The sequence below is a fragment of the Saimiri boliviensis genome, chromosome 7, assembly GCF_048565385.1.
Source record: "Saimiri boliviensis isolate mSaiBol1 chromosome 7, mSaiBol1.pri, whole genome shotgun sequence".
In the NCBI taxonomy this organism is placed as follows: Eukaryota; Metazoa; Chordata; class Mammalia; order Primates; family Cebidae; genus Saimiri; species Saimiri boliviensis.
Window position 1 is genome coordinate 117,031,613 of NC_133455.1, and position 19,153 is coordinate 117,050,765.

The 19,153-nt window shown below is 43.0% G+C and overlaps 1 protein-coding gene across 1 annotated transcript in view; it reads right to left on the reverse strand.

Moving 5' to 3' along the window:
• Positions 1-18,510, reverse strand: part of FAM234B (family with sequence similarity 234 member B) — a 44,833-nt gene extending 26,323 nt beyond the window's left edge. Inside the window, exons 1-5 of the mRNA XM_003934536.2 lie at positions 18,406-18,510; positions 7,365-7,760; positions 5,408-5,506; positions 1,836-2,024; positions 627-757 (exon numbers count right to left, since the gene is read on the reverse strand). Coding sequence (XP_003934585.1) covers positions 627-757; positions 1,836-2,024; positions 5,408-5,506; positions 7,365-7,760; positions 18,406-18,442 — 852 coding nt within the window. The 5' untranslated portion in view covers positions 18,443-18,510. The remainder of the gene's footprint in view (positions 1-626; positions 758-1,835; positions 2,025-5,407; positions 5,507-7,364; positions 7,761-18,405) is intronic.
• Between the last annotated feature and the right edge of the window lie 643 nt (positions 18,511-19,153).

The following is a 19,153-nucleotide window of genomic DNA, read 5'->3' on the forward strand; positions in this document are numbered from 1 at the left end:
ATAATTTAGGACCATAATTCAAAGGTCGCTGTCCTGAATCAAAGTCTGCCTTGTCACAGCCTAGATTACAACACATCTTTCTTTGGTCATTGTTGTTATTATTGCTTGACTTAGGTTTTTTCCTGTAAATCTTTTATGGACTTTGTATCAGCCTGTTCTATTGTTTCATATCTGATGTAAAATGTACACATATATATATATATAATATAGTAAAACTAAAAATACATATACACAGTAAAAAATAGGCACTATTCTAGGCACTTTAAACATGTTAGCTCTAATTTTCATAACAATTATACATGCAGATATAACATGCCCTTTTTACATAGGAAGAAACCGGAACTTGGACAGGCTCCATGACTTGCCCAAGGCCGCAGAGATATAAAGTGGTAGAGGTGGAATTTACACACAGACCTATCTGACTCTAAAGCTCCACTCCACTCCAGGGAAAATGGGTTCATAATGGTCATGTATTCACTTAACCTCACAAAGAGAATTTACTTAAACCTAAGCTCTCGTAAAAAGAACATTTCAAGCACCATTTATAACAGCAACACGAGGAGGTGAGACAACTAAAACGGAAGCATTCCCCATAAGAAACAAACACCGTTTAACAGAGGTCATACCTGCAATTCCCCAATGGCCAGAACCACTAGGTCTCGAACGCCATCTTCATCCAAGTCTGGCAGCACCACGACTGGGGCGGCCAAGGTACCATTGGACAAGTAGTTTGGGTTTAAAGTCCAGATGGCTTTCCCTAGGGAAGGACACATAGGCTGGTCACTCTGACAGCTTTCTGTCTCTGGAAAAGGCAGATGCCACGTTCCCAGACCCGAAAAGAGAAACACAATAGGCTGAATGACAGACAGCAACTCCTACCTACTTATTTTCTTTAGCTTTTGTCTCACTGAGGAGGAGGGAGCAGGGAGTGTGATCTGAATCCTCAAGTATCTAGCTAACAAATCCATGCAGTAATTTCTCACCTAGATTTTTTTTAGATAAAATGGAGGTGCTAACTCCTTTCCAACAAAGAAGGGCTCCCTTGCCTGGGCTGAGGGAAATGATCTGTCAGAGGCTGTGACTGTTAAGGAACCACCTAGGGACAGCTGGCCAGGCCACACCCCTTGCTTCTCCCACATGGTCACACAAGTAAGCACCACAGCATCATCAAAAGTGCTCAAGATGGATTCAGTTCTACAGTTAACTCAAATCCTAGTTTTTTCACTCAGAAGCACCCCATGATCAAACACCAACCTCTAAACCCGGGAAGGATGTTATTTACTCAGCTCTATGTGAGCACACAGCCCAGCGGTACCAAACCTATGGGCTGTAAACTTAGGATTCTGTAGGAGCTTCAGGACGTGGGATTCTTTTTCATTCCCTTTGTCCTGTATGTCTGAATGCAATAAAAAGCTAAAAAGTCCAGTCAACAAGCCTCAACAAACCTTTATTTCTTCACTGACATATTTTTTTAAGTAGTTAATGCCCAGGTTTACACATGGATCCCATGTATATCAAATATGAAGAGCCTCAGTTCAGTTGTCTTTTGTACAAAGAACAGAGTCGGGAGACTATTTACACACGAAAGGCCTCAGGCTAGTTTCTGTTTGGGTAATTCAGTTCAGCCCCATCCTATCACCAAACAGGTTGAACCACGGATCTGTTTACTCAATCTGCCCAAACCTTCTCTCTCATTTCCCTTAATAACCACCTTCCAGAGCAGGAAATCAGACTTTCCACCATGTGAGAGTCAAAAGGTACCCTACACAACAGATAATTCTAATCCAAAATTATGGCTCATAGAAGCAAAGCGCTTTCGTGTAAATGGTCTTTACCTGACGTTGCATTGAATGCACTGAGCATCTTGTATGTCCCTGTCACAAGGCAGACGGTTTCAGCCAAGTTTCCTGGTATCAGCTTCAAACATGTGATATCTCGGGCCTCCTCAGGGAGACGACTAGACCACAGTGTGCTGCCATTCATCCCCGAAAGGCACACAAGATTAGCAGCTGGCCTTGAGACACCTAAAAGCACAGAGATAGATTTAAAAAAAAAAAAAAAAAAAAGAAAGCAGGCAGGGAGATAAGAGGCAGAGATGAACAAGAGGCCAGAAAACCGCAAGTGGATGGTGGTAAGGCAGCAACCACACTTGTGCATTCGGCTCGCTCCCACATTTCTGACAGCAAGGTGTGAACACAGAGGTGCCTGTCATCTCTGCTTAACACGATTCTCATGTAAGACGAGAGCTGTGGCCTCCTCTACGCTGTCGAACGCATCTCCACTTCTGCACCTTTCCCAACACTTCTTTCCATGGCTGCCACCTCAGCCCCAACTAAATGGTGATATCTTTAAGGAGAAGGACTGTCTCACTAATCTCTACACCTCTACCATAGGTGCTCTGCATCTATAGCAACCAACTGTTTGCCAAGTAAGAGACAGGAGCAAAATCAAGAATACGAAAAAGTAGTTAGGAACAAAAAACCAGGAGGAAAAGATATGCTTGGAAATATGAGACTGATCTAGAATGTGTGCAGAGCAGGAAGCAAAATACCTGAATTCTAGTCATCACTAGCAAATGCTTCCTGAGAGCAGAAAAAAAAAATTTCTTTTTTGAAAAATAAACTTGAAGATTATATATAGCAATAATGAGTGGGTTTTGCTAGTCTTGAGTTCTATGGAATCAGTTGATTTGGCCCTGGTCAGGAAAGAATACTTGGGAAGATGTAATACCTAGGTCCAAGGACAGCTGGTAAGGGATTAGAGTAGCCATATCTTCAGTAAACAGACCTTTATGTCACTTAATTACTAAATCACACTCATAACTTTCTGCCACGTCAGTTGTAAATTCACTTTCAGGACAGGGACACTTAAATCAATTCATACAGTTTCCACTTTCAGCAACGACTAACACAGATAAATAAACAAAACTTTTAGAGCTTCCTTCTACCTATTCCTCAGTGGGTAGACTAATTAAATTCACAACCTAAAAACAAGTGATGAACTATGGCTGACTGTTTCAGACCTTGTTGCCAGAAGATATATATGACAAACAGGGGTGGCATCCGGTAACTTCCAGGCTTCTCAAAGGTGCTAGGATCCCTATCCTGTGCGGTTCTTTCTCCTGGAGGACCCTACTCCATCCTACGATGCTCTGACTCATCTTTTCCTGGGCAGTGATGGGTTACCCCTTCCTGCTGGACCATGACTCCTCGAGGCCAAGGCCAGGCTCCTCTTGTTCAGCACTCTGTGTGTAACCAGCAGAACTCAGAGATGGTGCACACCGGCTGCTGCAGTCAGTATCAACACACAGTTGCCAAGTGAATGCAGGAACAAGTGAGTAGATAAATTAAAAACTCAATCCCGCTGTGTCCAGTGGCACAGAGCTTTGTGGGTTATGGGCACAGCAGCGTGAGGGCCAAGAACATGAACTCCAGAGCCAGACTCCCTGAACCCAAATCCCCAGCTCTACCATCTACCGGCAGCAGGGCTTTGGGTAAGTTCTTTAATCTCATGATGTCTCACCTTCCTCATGTGAAAAAGGGGGATTAATAATGAGTCTACCTCACAGGACTGTAAGGAGGGATAAATTCCTTCATACATTACGTGTTTACAATGGTGTATAACACATAGGAAGCACCGTATGTTCGCTATATCCCCATTTGTACAATCTGTGGCCAAATCAGCCTGGTCCACATCGTGTCCATTACGAGCCTTGATATGAAGCAAAGTGCATAAGATACCAAATGACTAAAAACATTTCTAGATCTAAGTAGATGGGGGAGATTTTTACTTCAGAAGTCACAGGTAGGAAAAGTGTAATCAAGTTTTGATCACACAGAAATCTACTCCTAGGCTAGAGATGCTCTCTATAGCAGATCTCCAGGGAGACTGCTTCCATATCTCATGCAGGCCTCAGAAAGCCACTCCTACTAATTAAGAGACAAGATTTAGAATTCTCTAAAATAGGCTGGGCATGGCAGCTCACGCCTGTAATCCCAACACCTTGGGAGGCCGAGGCGGGCGGATCACCTGAAGTCGGGAGTTTGAGACCAGCCTGACCAACATGGAGAACCCTGTCTCTACTAAAAATACAAAAATTAGCCAGGTGTGATGGCACATGCCTGTAATCCCAGCTACTCAGGAGGCTAAGGCAGGAGAATCACTTGAACCTGGGAGGTGTAGGTTGCGGGGTGAGCCAAGATCGTGCCATTACACTCCAGCCTGGGCAATAAGAGCGAAACTCCATCTCAAAAAAAAAAAAAAGAAGAAGAAGAAGAAAAGAACTCTCTAAAACACCCTAGAAGTGTATTCCAAAGCCTAGAAGACTTAAAAGCAGTTACAAAGGCACCCTCAGCATCAAAATAGGTCCCTGCATCAGCTCACAGACTACAGTTTGACTCCACCATAGTAGAGGCTGCAGGACCAGCCAAAAGCCTTGTGTACTTAGGCTGAAATTAGAACACGTTATTTTCTTTTTCGACAGCTGACGTGTGTAAAAGCTGGGATCCCAGAAACAGCACCCTAAATTAGGGTAAGTTGTGGAAGGTTTCATAAGGAGACTATTCACAAAGATGTGGCCAGTGTGTAAAAACACCACAAGCAATAGTGCAGACCATCAGAACTGTTAGCCACCCCGCTACACACAAAGACACAAGGAGAGGATGCAATTACTGGAATCCAGAAAAGGGCAGTCCTATAGGAGGGCCACCTTGAAACGAGCTGTGACCCAGGGTCAAGGCTGTAGCAGCCATCCTGTGGTGACACCGGCAGGGAGGGAGCCAGGGGAGTGAATACCTCTCTTCACACTCTTTCTCCCCTCCCATTCCTGAGCTGTGCTCCCGTTGAAAAGAGGCCAGCAGGCAAGGAAGCCTGTCGATATCATCCACACAGCTCGGTTTCCCAATGCAGAGAGCGGGGTGGACAGCAGATCTGCAAGAGTAAACTGAAGGCGGAAAGGAGGCCACCCACACCTGGCCAAGAGGTATGTGTGTAAAGACGTGAAAGTCCATGAACAAAAGTTTTCTGCCAGGGATAGGAGGGCAGCATAAAACCAATGTTCACTATAATCTAAGAGGCAATGGAAAACCAGGAGAAAACTCATGACACCCGAGGACTAACACTGTTCATTGCAAAGCATGTGGGTAAGTCACTTCCTTTCTGCATTGCAGTTTCTTCACTGGCCTGGTCACCACTAAAAATTCCTTCCAGCTATAACTCCCTCTGATTTCTTAGACTGAGCTTTATTTATATGTGGGAGCTTTCTGATCAGGGTTTTCACATATGACAGAACCATAGTAACTTTCTGTTCACTGCAGACCCTTCTGCAATACCACATGGGACACAACTCTGGTGTTTTCTCCTAGCTGACAGTGACCGTGTAGCAGCCTTAAGAAGACATGTCACTTACCTACTGCACTCCCGTTCCTTGACATCACAAAGGAAAGAAGCACATCACGCAGGCCATCTCCATTCACATCAGCCAGTTCCAATGGAGACAGGTCCCCACCTGATATACACGGAAAAAAACAAAAAGGTCTTGAGCAAATTACCACAAACCAGCTCTCTGTGGCCAGCAGCTCCATAGACACCAGACAGACTCCAGTTCCTCAACTGGGTAGAGTAGACACACCTCTCTCTACTCCTCCTGCTAAGTGCATCGAAAAGCCCTGGACGTTATGCATAAAACAAATATAAGATGATTCTGAAAGGCAGATAAAAGGAAGCAGACCAGCTAGGAACTGTAAGACCCAAGGAATGACAAGGTGATGAGACCCCTGGGTTTTCTTTTGGCCTCATATACCCCAGATAGGGTTCTGGAAAAGCCAGCAAACTTGATGAATATGTAGTTTAGGGGTACATATTGACATGGTAAAACTTTACAGAAAAAGGAATGATCAACACAAAATTCAGGATAGCAGAGGCCTTTGGTGGGCAGAGGAGGATGTGGTCAGGAGGGACACACAAGCACACAAGAGAGTGTGAAGGTCTCAATGCTGTTCTATTTCTAAAGCTGGGTGGTAGACACACCAACAATTTGTTACCTTTAAACTGTATGTAAACATATGTAAATTAAACTTGCCTTAAGAGAAACTAAAGATGAGAACAGAGACCTCATCAGAAGCTAATTCAACAGGGATCAGAGAAGTGGCAGAGATAAACATTTCTAGATCAAGTCGATACCAAGAGTCTGAGGATAGCATAATCCAGTTCATAAGAGACAGGACTACTTAACACAGGTGAGATATAAACCCCATTCCATATCAAAAGGTTTTATTCTGCTCCAAAAGGAGACAGAATAACTGGAATTACTTGGGCAGCATCACCCTAACCATGAGGAGCAAGAAAGAAAAGATAGCAAGTATCTTTTACAGGAAACAAAATTATTTTATAATTTTTTTTTTTTTAGATGGAGTCTCACTCTGTCACAAGGCTGGAGTGCAATGGTGCGATTCGGCTCACTGCAACCTCTGCCTCCTAGCTGCAAGTGAGTCTCCAGCCTCCCGAGTAGCTACTGTAGTGACTACAGGCGGGGGCTACTACGCCCAGCTAATTTTTTGTATTTTTAGGAGAGATGGGGTTTCAACACATTGGCCAGAATGGTCTCTATCTCTTTTCTTCTTTCTTTCTTTCTTTTTTTTTTTTTTTTTTTTTGAGACGGAGTTTCGCTCTTGTTGCCCAGGCTGGAGTGCAATGGCGCGATCTCGGCTCACCGCAACCTCCGCCTCCTGGGTTCAGGCAATTCTCCTGCCTCGGCCTCCTGAGTAGCTGGGATTACAGGCACGCGCCACCATGCCCAGCTAATTTTTGTACTTTTAGTAGAGATGGGGTTTCGCCATGTTGACCAGGATGGTCTCGGTCTTTTGACCTCGTGATCCACCCGACTGGGCCTCCCAAAGTGTTGGGATTACAGGCATGAGCCACCACGAGCCGCCTAATTATTTTATAATTTAAATTACGCCCAGCCTCTGTCATCAACCAATGCCTAAGGGCTCTACAAGAATCCTATCCCTGGTGTAGCCAGGCCTGGAAACTTGCTTTTCTCTCTAAATAGTCCTTCCTACAGCTTTGCATTCCTGATACAGTGCTGTCTCCACAGCAGGAACCCAGCAAACCAATGCCTTGTCCTCTCTGCGTCTAATGAAGACCAATGCTGATAGACACAATAGAGCAGTGATTCCCAGGTTTTTGGAGGTGTTTGTTTTCTTTCAAATCTTAACCTCCCTGCTACCTCCACACAGTGGGAAGGGCAGAGTAGGGAATGCCGCATGACACATATTAACTTACAAGATTTGGAGGAAAATTTAAATGTAATCAGACATAGCATGAAGTTTTACAGGATTAGGGCTCAAGATTCTGCAGCTCACCTCCCTGGGAGCCCAAGTGGCGGCTCCAGGTGCTGTGTAGATCTCTGGGAGGACAGGGGATCAGGAAAGCACACAGGAGCACCAGGATCATCGAGATCCCCAAAGTCAGCAGAAAGACAGACGTGCGCACATACGACACCATGGAGGAGGCGGCCTTCTGTTCTAGGCCCCCAAGTGTTTCCGAGGGGTAGCCCTCCGTGGTGACTTCCAAAAGATGTGGCTTTGCAGCCTCTGCAACCTCGGCATCTGAGTCGGGCTCTGGCACTTCTCCCAAAGGACTCTTCCCATTTTTGACCCCTCCATTCTTCTGCAAGTTAAGCACCAGATCGTCTTCACTTTCATCACTGTCAGCCTGAGTGAGGGGATCATACTCCCCTAGGTCTGGGCTCTTCTTCCCTGAAGAGACAGAAAAACAGAGTCAAGGAAACTGAGGAAGAGACACCCTCACCAAATATATGGCAACTGTAAAGACCCAGGAGAACAGAGAAAACTAAAACCAAAAAATCCAGGTTTATACCAGGTTTGAACCTTGGTGGCTATCTGTAAAACAGATGCCAGCAAAGCAGGGAAAAGGAATAGAAGGAAAAAGAAAAGCACAGTGCTCCAGGATTACTGCCTGAATGAGTTTAAGACAATGGAAACGGAGGCAGAAGTTAGCAAATTTCAAATGTCTTTAGTTTAAAAAGAAAGCTCTCTTAACGTGTTTGAAGCTCACTCGTGAAAAAGACCACGGTTCCTGCGTCAACTCTCCATGTACCTAATGTGTATATTGCCTCAGATTTTCTTAGATCTGTGATGTCCTTATCTTTCCTGGTAAACTTTTAGAACAATTCTTCTCTGTATGCTGCTTCTCACAGCCCAGTATCTGTGGCTTCCCAACTGTTTCTATGGAAACAATTTAGATAGTTGAACACTGAATGTTCATCTGAAGATGTATTGAAAAATCACTTGTGGCCAGGCACAGTGGCTTACGCCTATAATCCCAGCACTTTGGGAGGCCAAGGCGTGTGGATCACTTAAGGTGCGGAGTTGGAAACTCCGTCTCTTAAAAAAAAAAAAAAAAAAAAAAAAAAATCTCACTTCTAAGAACCAACCACCCTGTGATTTGAATGCTTTCAGTACATCTTCCAGTAGACAGTGTTTACCTCAAAAACTGCTCTTCTGAGCAAGTATTCTGGGAGCGATGGTGATCTAGCAGGAACACAAAGGTAGGTGACTTGCCTGAAGCTGCTTTGCAAGGCAAGTACTTTGTTTTTACTTAGCCTGCAATGTTGATTTGAGATGGCTGAGAGAGAAATTACAGGAGGATCTAGGCACACATCCTCCCGAGCCACCAGCCCCTTTGCCCTCATTGCCAATGACTGAATGATTTTATGCCTTTATTTCACATTACCACCAAGTAAAAAACAAGAAAATGTCTCTTTTGGGGAGATTTTTTTCTGGTAAGCTATCACTAATGTAAATGCTATAGTTAAATCTTTTGTTCAGAAGCAATATAAAAAAGACCACATAACCTAGCTAATTAAAAATGGGAAAAGAAGAATTATTAATGCTGGTGTCTACCTCTAGGTCATGATGGCCTTGGTGATGTCACTTCACACATTACATCTCAGTTTGTTCAGTGAATGAAATGAAGGAATAAAACACTATATGGAGACCACATGTTGGAAGTGAAACCTTTAGTGTTGAAGTTTAGTATTTGGTACATTTAAAAAATCAATAAATGTTAGATTTTTTTTAAATAAACATTCCACAGAACTATAACATTAAGTACATTCAAAAAATAAAAATAAAAATACTGAATAATCTGTCATCCTAATAACTAGAAAATATTTCTATTTATTTTTATTTTCAAAGCTATACACCTTGCCCAAAAAATATTAGACTTGATTTGTGTGTGTATGTGTGTGTGTGTGTGTGTGTGTGTGTGTGCGCGTGTGTGTGTTTAGTAGAGATGAGTTTTTACTATGTTGGTCAGGCTGGTCTCAAAGTCCTGACCTTGTGATCCACCCACCTCAGCCTCCCAAAGTGGTTATGGGATTACAGGCATGAGCCACCACGCCCAGCCTAAATTTGATCTTTAAAGACACAAATTACAAGAAAATAAATCAATTATTACAAACTTAATTCAAAATAGTACTTTCAGAATATGCCATGGAGTCAGTACAGGTTCCAGCTTATCTCCTATAATTAGTATTTCTACTCTATAAACCAAATTATTTGGTTAATTAGGGCACACCCTTAAGCATCCCAGATAACTCTATATATAATAATTTGCACACAGAGCCGTAGGTTGTTAGAATAATATTAACTCTAATACTTTTCAAAGTGATTGTTTTTGTTTTGTTTTTTAGATAAAATACACCTGACATGATAAACAAAATGTGATATATACATACCACGGAATATTATTCAGCTCTAAAAAGGAAGGAATTTCTGATGCTTGCTATAGAATAGATGAACCTTGAGGGCATTATGCTAAATGAAATAAGTCACACACAAAAAGACAAATATTGTGTGATTCCACTTATATGAGTAATCTAGAGTGGTCACATTCACAAAAACAGAAAGTAGAATAGTTGTTGCCTAGGTCTGGAGGTAGAAGGAAAAGTTGTTACTTAGTATAGAGCAGGCGTCCCCAGACTTTTTACACAGGGGGCCAGTTCACTGTCCCTCAGACCGTTGGAGAGCCGCCACATACTGTGTTCCTCTCACTGACCACCAATGAAAGAGGCGCCCCTTCCTGAAGTGCGGCGGGGGGCCGGATAAATAGCCTCAGGGCGCCGCATGCGGCCCACGGGGCTCTAGTTTGGGGACGCCTGGTATAGAGTTTCAGTTTTGCAAGACGAAAAAGTACTGGATATTGGGCACCTATACAGTTAATACTGAACTGTATACTTAAAGATAGTAAATTTTATAGTGTATGCATTTTTTCACAATTTAAAATGTTTAAATATATACATGAAAAACAGGAAAGCACACACAGAGTTCCCAATTCTCAGAGTTACTTGAGAAAGCACAGCAAGAGACCTTAAAGATCACATAAGCTATCCCCACTCCCATTCCAAACTTACAACTAACTACTTACAAGACCTACCAACCAGTCACTTAGCAAATACTTAAATGTAACCAGTATTAGGGAATCCCCTGGCCTCCAATCTAGAAAACAATTCTTTACACTGACTCAAGAATTTTTTTTCTGGAAAGTTGCCAATTATCTGTCCTAGTTTTAATTTCTGGGATCCCTCTTCCACATGCAAGTCCTTCAAACACTCAAAGGTATCAATCATAAGAGACATAAGACATGGTATTTAAGAACTCAAGTCTTCACAATCAAAATCAAGCCAAATCTCTTATGAACTATGTGATCTCAAATTTCTTAACTTTATTGAGCCTCAATTTCCCTATTTATGAAATGGAATAATCTTTTTACTTCATATGATTGTGATGAGAATCAAATAAGATAATATATGTGTGGTTCTTAATGCCTGGCTTATAGTCACACAATAAATTTTGGCTTCTATTATTATCATTGCCATCACTGGTGCTAGCGTTGTATCTCCCACTGCCCTCCCCCACTCTTCTCACCTCCAAGTTAAACACCTCCACCTCTTTCAACCCATGACTTGAAGAAGCTTTTTTTTTTTTAAAGATAGGGTTTCACCATGTTGGTCAGGCTGGTCTTGAACTCCTGACCTCAGGTGATCTGCCTGCCTCGGCCTCCCAGAGTGCTGGGATTACAGGTGTGAGCCACTGCATCCGGCCTAAAGAAGCACTGTTTTGGCCAGGCGCGGTGGCTCACACTTGTAATCCAAGCACTTTGGAGGCCAAGGCGGGTGGATCACCTGAGGTTGGGAGTTCAAGATCAGCCTGACCAACATGGTGAAACCCCATCTTAAAAAAAGAAAAAAAAAAAAAAGGGAACCATTGTTTCAAGTGTCCTTAACATCCTGGTCATTCTTCTCTGGACATGATGTGATGTGTCTGTGCTTTTTAAAGTATAGTTCCTGGAACTAGATACAATCCCAGGTACAGTCTGACCAGAGAAGACAGAGCTATGACCTATCTACTCCAGATAACAAACAACAATTCAATTTCTATAACTTAAGATCTTGATAGCTTTCTTGGCATTCAAATCACCTACTGATTCAGTCAAAACTCCCAAGCATTTTTAACACATACTCAAGCCACCCTACAACTGTGCAACTGGATATTTAGCACTAAGTAAAAAATTTAGCTTCAACATCAAATTCAATCTGGCTAGTCAGTTTCCACCTTGCAGCAAACATATCAGACTAAAACAGCACCTTTGTCAAAGTGAAATCACTAATTAAAACACTGGCCAGCAAAACAATTTAAAGGAAATTCATTTTTATCATGCTATATACTATCACTGGCAGGAAGGACGAGAAGTATATGCTACAGGAACTTATAAAATGTGTAAGAAATCCATAAAAACAATTTGCAGGCATTCTTTGAGAAAAAAGCTGCTGTCAAATCGGTCTGCTTAGCAAGATTACATGTTTCTAGTTAATGATGGCGAAATTGGGCATTTCTGTCACACTCTCTTCCCTAAAACCAGGAAAACAAATAAAGAGAAATAAAAATAGAACACAAAATGGGAAACGGCTGTATTCCCAAACCACAAGAAGGCAAATACATCTTGCAGATATAATGTGCACATACACTGCAGATCTTCAGCAATGAGCAGAGTTCACAGAAGTAATAATCATGAAAATAATAAGACGATGACGATGACAACTGGAAATGCACTTAGTGCCTACTGTCCCAGGCACTGATCCAAGCATTTTGCATGTGTTAATTCATTTAATCCTCACATCAACCTTATGTGGTAAGTATTAGTATTAGTATCCCCCATTTTATCAACAAGAAAAATAAAATATAGAGAGCTAAGATGACTAAGATCACAGAACTAGCCAAAGGAAAAGCCAGGATTCAAACCCAGGCATTGTAGAGTCCACTTGCTCTAAGCAACAAGTTATACTACCTCCCTTGTTCCACAATTGTAGCCAAACCAGTAATTGCCAGCTTGGAAAGACAAAGTCTGGGGTCACAGAAGCACCAGTGAGCCTCATTCAACACCACAATCAAAGGGAAGTAAGACCGAATGAGGAAAAGTACAAGCAGACATCACAAAAAGCACACTGTCGGTATGGCAGGTTAGGAAAGTAACTGTGCTCATAAATCACCCTGACTGGGCCCAGTCAGGAGACAGAAGTCAAACAGTAGTTCAAAGAGGACAGGTTTAACATTTAAAAATTACTAAGCAATGATAGGAGAGTAAACAAAAAGATAGGAAGAGAACTCTAAAAGTTCCCCTAGGACTGAGGGACAATATCCAAAGCAGGACAAACTTGGTATTTAAAAGGGCTCAGACCCACTTTCACAGGTCAGTCAACAAAGGTGAATTTGGAGTTGAGGGGCAATAAACTGATAAATGGCACAACAAAGTCAGTGAAGGAAATGCCAAACCCACAGTCCTGCGAAAAGCCAGCAGCCTCCTCCTAGCCAGGACAGAGACATCCACACAGGAAGAGCACCAATGAGGAGCCAGCTGACTTAACAGGCCTGGATTACATTATCAGTTCCAACTGCCCTAGATCACCCCTGTGACAATAGCCTTGCTGTCAAACTGCCCCATTTAAATATCAGTAATAATCAGAAAGGAACCATGTTTAGTACTCATTCCACAAGGTACCACAAAGCTCTACAAATATTCAAGAAAGAAATAACAATGAAACATAGCAAACAATTAGTTAAAGAACAAATGCTGAACAATTCACACCATGAGATGGAAGAAATAATGAACATATACTTCCCCATGGAGTCTGAGAAATTCAGGAAAATCATCTTCTCTGAAACAAGCACTCAGGAAAACAATGGGAAAAATAACAAAACAATTTTAGAAAAGAAATCCTTATTGGAATCAGCTAAAGGAACACACACTGCCGCAAACAGAAACACAAAGAATAGATTCGTGAAAATCAAGCAAAATGAAATGGAAATAACTACAGCTGGGAGTTCTGAACATGTATCCTGCACTCTTCTAAGCCCTTTTAATGTCTTATCTCAGGCATGGGGTTCTGGCTTACACCTGTAATCCCAGCAGTTTGAAAGGAATTCAAGACCAGCCTGGCCAACATGGCAAGACTCCGTCTCCACTAAAAATACAAAAATTAGCCAGGTGTGGTGGCATGTGCCTGCAATCCCAGCTACTCAGGAGGCTGAGGCATGAGAACTGCTTGAACCCGGGAGGTGGAGGTTACAGTGAGTCCAGATCGTGCCACTGCAGTCCAGCCTGGGTGACAAAGCAGGAGTCTACCTCAAAAAAAAACTTTTATCTCAGTAAATCTTCTTAACAACTCTGTGAGGTAGACACATTACTGTCTTTACTTTCAAGATGAGGAAGCTGAGGCTTGGAAGCTTAAGGAATCAGCTGATACGGTTTGGCTCTGTGTCCCCACGCAAATCTCATCTTGAGTTGTACTCCCATAATTCCCATGTATTGTGGGAGGGACCTGGTGAGAAAACACTGAATCATGGGGGCAGTTTTCTCCCATACTGTTCTAGTGGTAGTGAATAAGTCTCAGGATATCTGATGGATTTATAAGGAGAACACTGTTTTACTTGGTTCGCATTCTCTCTCTTGCCGCCGCCATGTTAAGATGTGCCTTTTTGCCTTCCACCATGATTGTGAGGCCTCCCTAGCCACATGGAACTGTAAAACCAGTAAATCTTTCTTGTGTAAATTTCCCAGTCTCTAGGATGTCTTTAATCAGCAGTGTGAAAACAAACTAATACACTGGCCCATAGTTAAACAGCAAGTGATAGGCAACAATTGAAAACCAGTCTGGCTTCAAAGTCTGTACTGGCTACATATGATCCCATGGAAAAAAAATCAAGACTTTAAAAAAGACTAGAAACAATGGGATAGATATTGACAACAAAGGTGAGCCAATATAAGAAAAGAAAATGGAAGCAAAAGCAATATTTTAGAGTTGCAAAAAAAAGTTCCTATAATAAAGACCTAAAACTGCAGACTAGGTTGATGCCCTTTTCAGCCTCAGCCCACCCACACCCGGGTGAAAAAATAAAAAAAAAATTTAAACTGCAGAATAATGAATACACAGAGTCCCAAGAAAAACTGATTGAGAAGAATCAATACTGAAATATATCCTAATAAAGGCACAGGACTTCAAGGACAAAGAAGGAATCCTATGAGCAGCCAGGCCAAAACTTAATGATGGGAACAAAAAACAGGCAAATATTTCTCCATAGAAACATACACTACTAAAAGATAGTGGAGCAATATCTAAAAAGTCCTCAGAAAAAGAACATGCAATGTGAAGTCCAAGCATTCTGACCCAGCCATGACATCGCTGAAATATAAAGGCAAGCACACAAGCGCTCCGAGCTATCATAGTCCTATGCTTTCTTTACATCATAGAAGACTAGGGCCAGCTCTTGGTCAGCCTTTTGAGAGGAATAAATATCTACTTTTATACTAAATTTATTTTTCAGATAGTATAGAAACAAACCTCTGCTTAAGTATTACAGACTGCAAGTTTTGATCAGAGAAGTCTTTTTCTTTCTTTTTTTTCTTTTTTTAAAGATGGGGTTTCACCATGATGGCCAGGCTGGTCTTGAACTCCTGACCTCAGGTGATCCACCCACCTCGGCCTCCCAAAGTGCTAGGATTACAGGCATGAGCCACCGTACCCGGCCAATCAGAGAAGTCTTAAATAATATTTTTGTCTATCTATTCACAGAGAGACAATAAGAGAGAATGAAGTAAAAGAAGTCCACAAAGTTGCCTTAAGTCCTACTCAGGCTGAGGAGCTAAGCATCAAATCTAGCTTCTAAGCTTAGGGCACTCAGCACTCACTTGCTTCCTTGCTACTTTCAGCTACCACCCAGATTTTTAATGAATGAAACATTTTCAAAGAATAAGAGAGAGGGCACTGATTTCATAACACACCATTATAAATGAGCTTTCCACAACTATTGCTTTTCCTCTTCGGAAGACTGAAGATGTTGCTTAAATATAATAGGATTTCCAAAATGGTATAAAGAAAAACACAAATAAGAAGGTGATGCAATAATACCATACCCAGATGTTTTCAGGAAATATACTAAAACATACACTAGTCTATAACATATACTATAGTATGCACTATACTGTACATATACTATACAATACACTCTACTGCAACTAAAGGTAAATAATTCATATCGTGGGTTAGTTTATCCAAGGCCATATAATGACTCTAAGTTACACAAATAAAACAAATCATTTTGCTCTGATATTCCCTCCAGTGTTTGGCCTTCAAACTTTAAAATGACCCAAGAAAAAAAAACATAAACTTAGGAGATAAGTTGTCCCACAGGCTTTATGAATGTCACATTGGCCTTCTGCTACTAATTAACCTCATTTCATGCATGTGAGCCAAACATCTTTCCTTCCTGAGCTTGGTGAAACTGCTCTTTCATAACGAAGCTGCAGAGATCTGTCAATACCTCACTATTACGTCAAGCCTTCCTTCAGGTATCACATTCATAAATGAGCACGGCGCTGATGACAACAGCTAACACTGATTAACTATGTCACTAATTAACATATATCAGAGGTTACTAAAGTACATCCATCTCCTCTACTATTTCAAACAACCCTAGGAGTTAGATATATAGTAGAATGTGTGGCATATAGTGAATGTTCCATAATAATGTTATTGTTACAGATGAGGAAACTAAAGCTTAAATAGATTAACAAATTAAGTAAAGACTGGATTCGAACCTGAGCCTGTCTCATACTCTCAGCCACCATTCCATCCTGCCTTCCTCACACATGAAAACAGTGGTGATGTTAACTACGGAAATATAAACACAGTAGTCCAAACAGGACATCAGTCTCAGAACCCCAATTACAGGGAAGCCAAAAAGAGCTATACAAAAACAACTTATACTTAATGTAAAAACTAAAAATAGTATTTTGGGTGGAGGGGAGAAAGGGCAAGAAGGAGGCAAGGAAAAGTGCAAGTGATCATTTTTTAAAACCCACATAACATGAAAGAACACATGCCTACTATATCTGGACCTAAAAAAGTATCAAGCGTCCCTCAGGGCTCAGGGCCAAGCTACCTTCCAAACAGGCCTGTGGACTGGGCTATGGGAATTCCAACAAGTTCCTACAACCAATACACCAGGGAATAATAACCACAGCCTTGGGGCACAAGAACACAAAAGAGCCAGCCGGGCGCGGTGGCTCAGGCCTGTAATCCCAGCACTTTAGGAGGCTGAGGCGGGTGGATCACGAGGTCAAGAGATCGAGACCATCCTGGTCAACAGGGAGAAACCCCGTCTCTACTAAAAATACAAAAAATTAGCTGGGCGTGGTGGCTCGCGCCTGAAATCCCAGCTACTCAGGAGGCTGAGGCAGGAGAATTGCTTAAACCCAGGAGGCGGAGGTTGCGGTGAGCCGAGATTGCACCATTGCACTCCAGCCTGGGCAACAAGAGCGAAACTCCGTCTCAAAAAAAAAAAAAAACAAAAAGAACACAAAAGAGCTCAGGAGTTGCTAAAGCAAGATTTTTCTTCATTCTCATCCTCAGAGAAGAACAATGACCTACACTGAAATAAAACAAGGACTCTGAATGAAAAAAACAAAAAGAAATAAAGCTAAATGTACCTGACATCTTATTGCCCCTCTGGGAGGATATCATTCTACACTAAGGATATACAAGGCTACTCTCTTCAAAGTAAAAAAATTAATCCTGCAGGTAAGGGACAGACGTGTAATTCCAATGTTATACACACATTCCAAGACAGATACTATCAGTGTTCCTTCCAAAGTTCCAACAAGCCCATATTAAAAAAAAAAAAAAAAATCTGTCTGAGGTCATGAAATCTGAGGACAGAAATACAAATTAATATCCAACCCAGTGTCACCCAAATGGCAAGGCCTGCTTCAGGGTAGCATACTGGAAGCTCCTTGAGAGCAAAGACCCTGTAATCCCCCTGCAACCTCAAGCTAGCTCTCCATCCAGCACCCAAATAGCCCTCTCTAGAGATAACAGTGAAAGCAACTGCTTTTCCCTCTCATACAAATTATCAGCAAACAAATGTTTTTCGCTTAATGCTTAAAACTTATCTAGGTAGAGCCATCAATTTTTCTAAACACTAATGTTTACAATTTATTTGGGTGGAATAAATATCCTTTGAGGTTTAGGAGGAAAAAAAGGGGGTGGGGGAAACCTTAGAGCTGCTGCCCGAAGTACTGAATCTGCTCTGGAAGTTGTCATCACCCCTAATGCTGCCTTAAAGAAGATTCCATACATTACCGGCAACTTACAGGCTCCAAATCATTTCCCATGCTTAGCCTCGACCGCCAGAGACTGACCAAGTAGAATCAAAAGCTCAGACTTAAAGTGAAAAGACCCCTGACGTTCAAGGCCAAGCTTTCCCAATACTTGTGAGACCTCGGACAATTCAATTAGCCAAATCACTCTCATTTTCTCTTCTGTAAACTAGGAAGGGACATAAATGCCTGTCCCACCTGCCTCACGGCTGCGTCGCTGCTGTCATCAGATGGAGGGGATGCTCCACAGGGGACCACTCGCCGTCCCGCCGCCCCCGCCCAGATCCAGCCAAGACAGAAGGCGCCGGAGTCTCCGCGGTGCCTGGTCCGCCGCGCTCGGAAAGGATGCTCCCTTCACCAGTCTCCCCTCAGGACAGCGGCGACCGGCGCCCTGACACTCCCTGCCGCGACACCTGCTCCGCGCCCTCTCCCCGCGCGTCTCCCGGTTCGCCCCGCGCCGGCGACCCCTGCCCGGCTGGGCGCCCCTCTCGCCCTCTGGTGGCACAGGGACCCCGGCCCCGAGGTGCTGCACCCGCCTCGCCACCAGGCGCCTGCAGGTCTGTCTGGATTGAAGCCAGGCCCCGACCGGCCTCGCCCCGAGAGCCTCGCCTCCCCTTATCCCAACACCGGCGGGAAGAGGGTGGTCGCAAGGCTGCGACTCCTTACCCGGGAGCTTGAGCGCCCTGGACAGCACGGTCGCCATGGCGGAGGACCCGCTGCGCGTGCGCGCACCCGCGTTCTGCCGGGAAGTGTAGTTCAGGGCGGGCGATTCGCGAGGCTCGGACCGGGAAAGGTGGGACCCGCATGCCCTGGGACAGAGCCTGGGGGAGGCTCACGCCCGCCTGTACGCTCCGCGGGCTTTTCTCCCACCCTTTCAGGGCAAGTTACCTCACCCCTCTGAGTCTCGCTTGTCTCGTCAGTGAAATGGGAAGAAAATACCCCGTAGGCTTGCAGTGAAAGTGATTCGAGCAAGATATTTAAGGAGGTGTGGATTGTGCAATGTGCGTGGGCTTTGAAATCAGGCAGACTGGATTTGAATCCTGCCTGCATCACTTACTAGCTGGGCCAACTTGGGCAAGTCCCTTGGGGCATCTAAGCTGCAGCTACTTTTTTTAAATTAAAGACATACTATCTACTTCACAAGTTTGCCGTGAGAATTAAATGATACGACCTGTTTAAAACACACAGCACACAGTAGGCACCTAGCAAGAATGTTTCGATTATGCTTCTGAGGTAAAGGTTGAAGTTTCCTAGAGCTTGAACCCTCATTTCTTGCTCCCAGTTCTTTACAAGTGTCTACTTAGCTCTCAGTGCTGCAGCTTCTAGTTAAAGGGTGTAGAAGGAGAAACTGATTTGCTTCTTTTCCACACGCAAGAGATCAGCATTTTAGTGCAGGAATGTTAATACTACATTA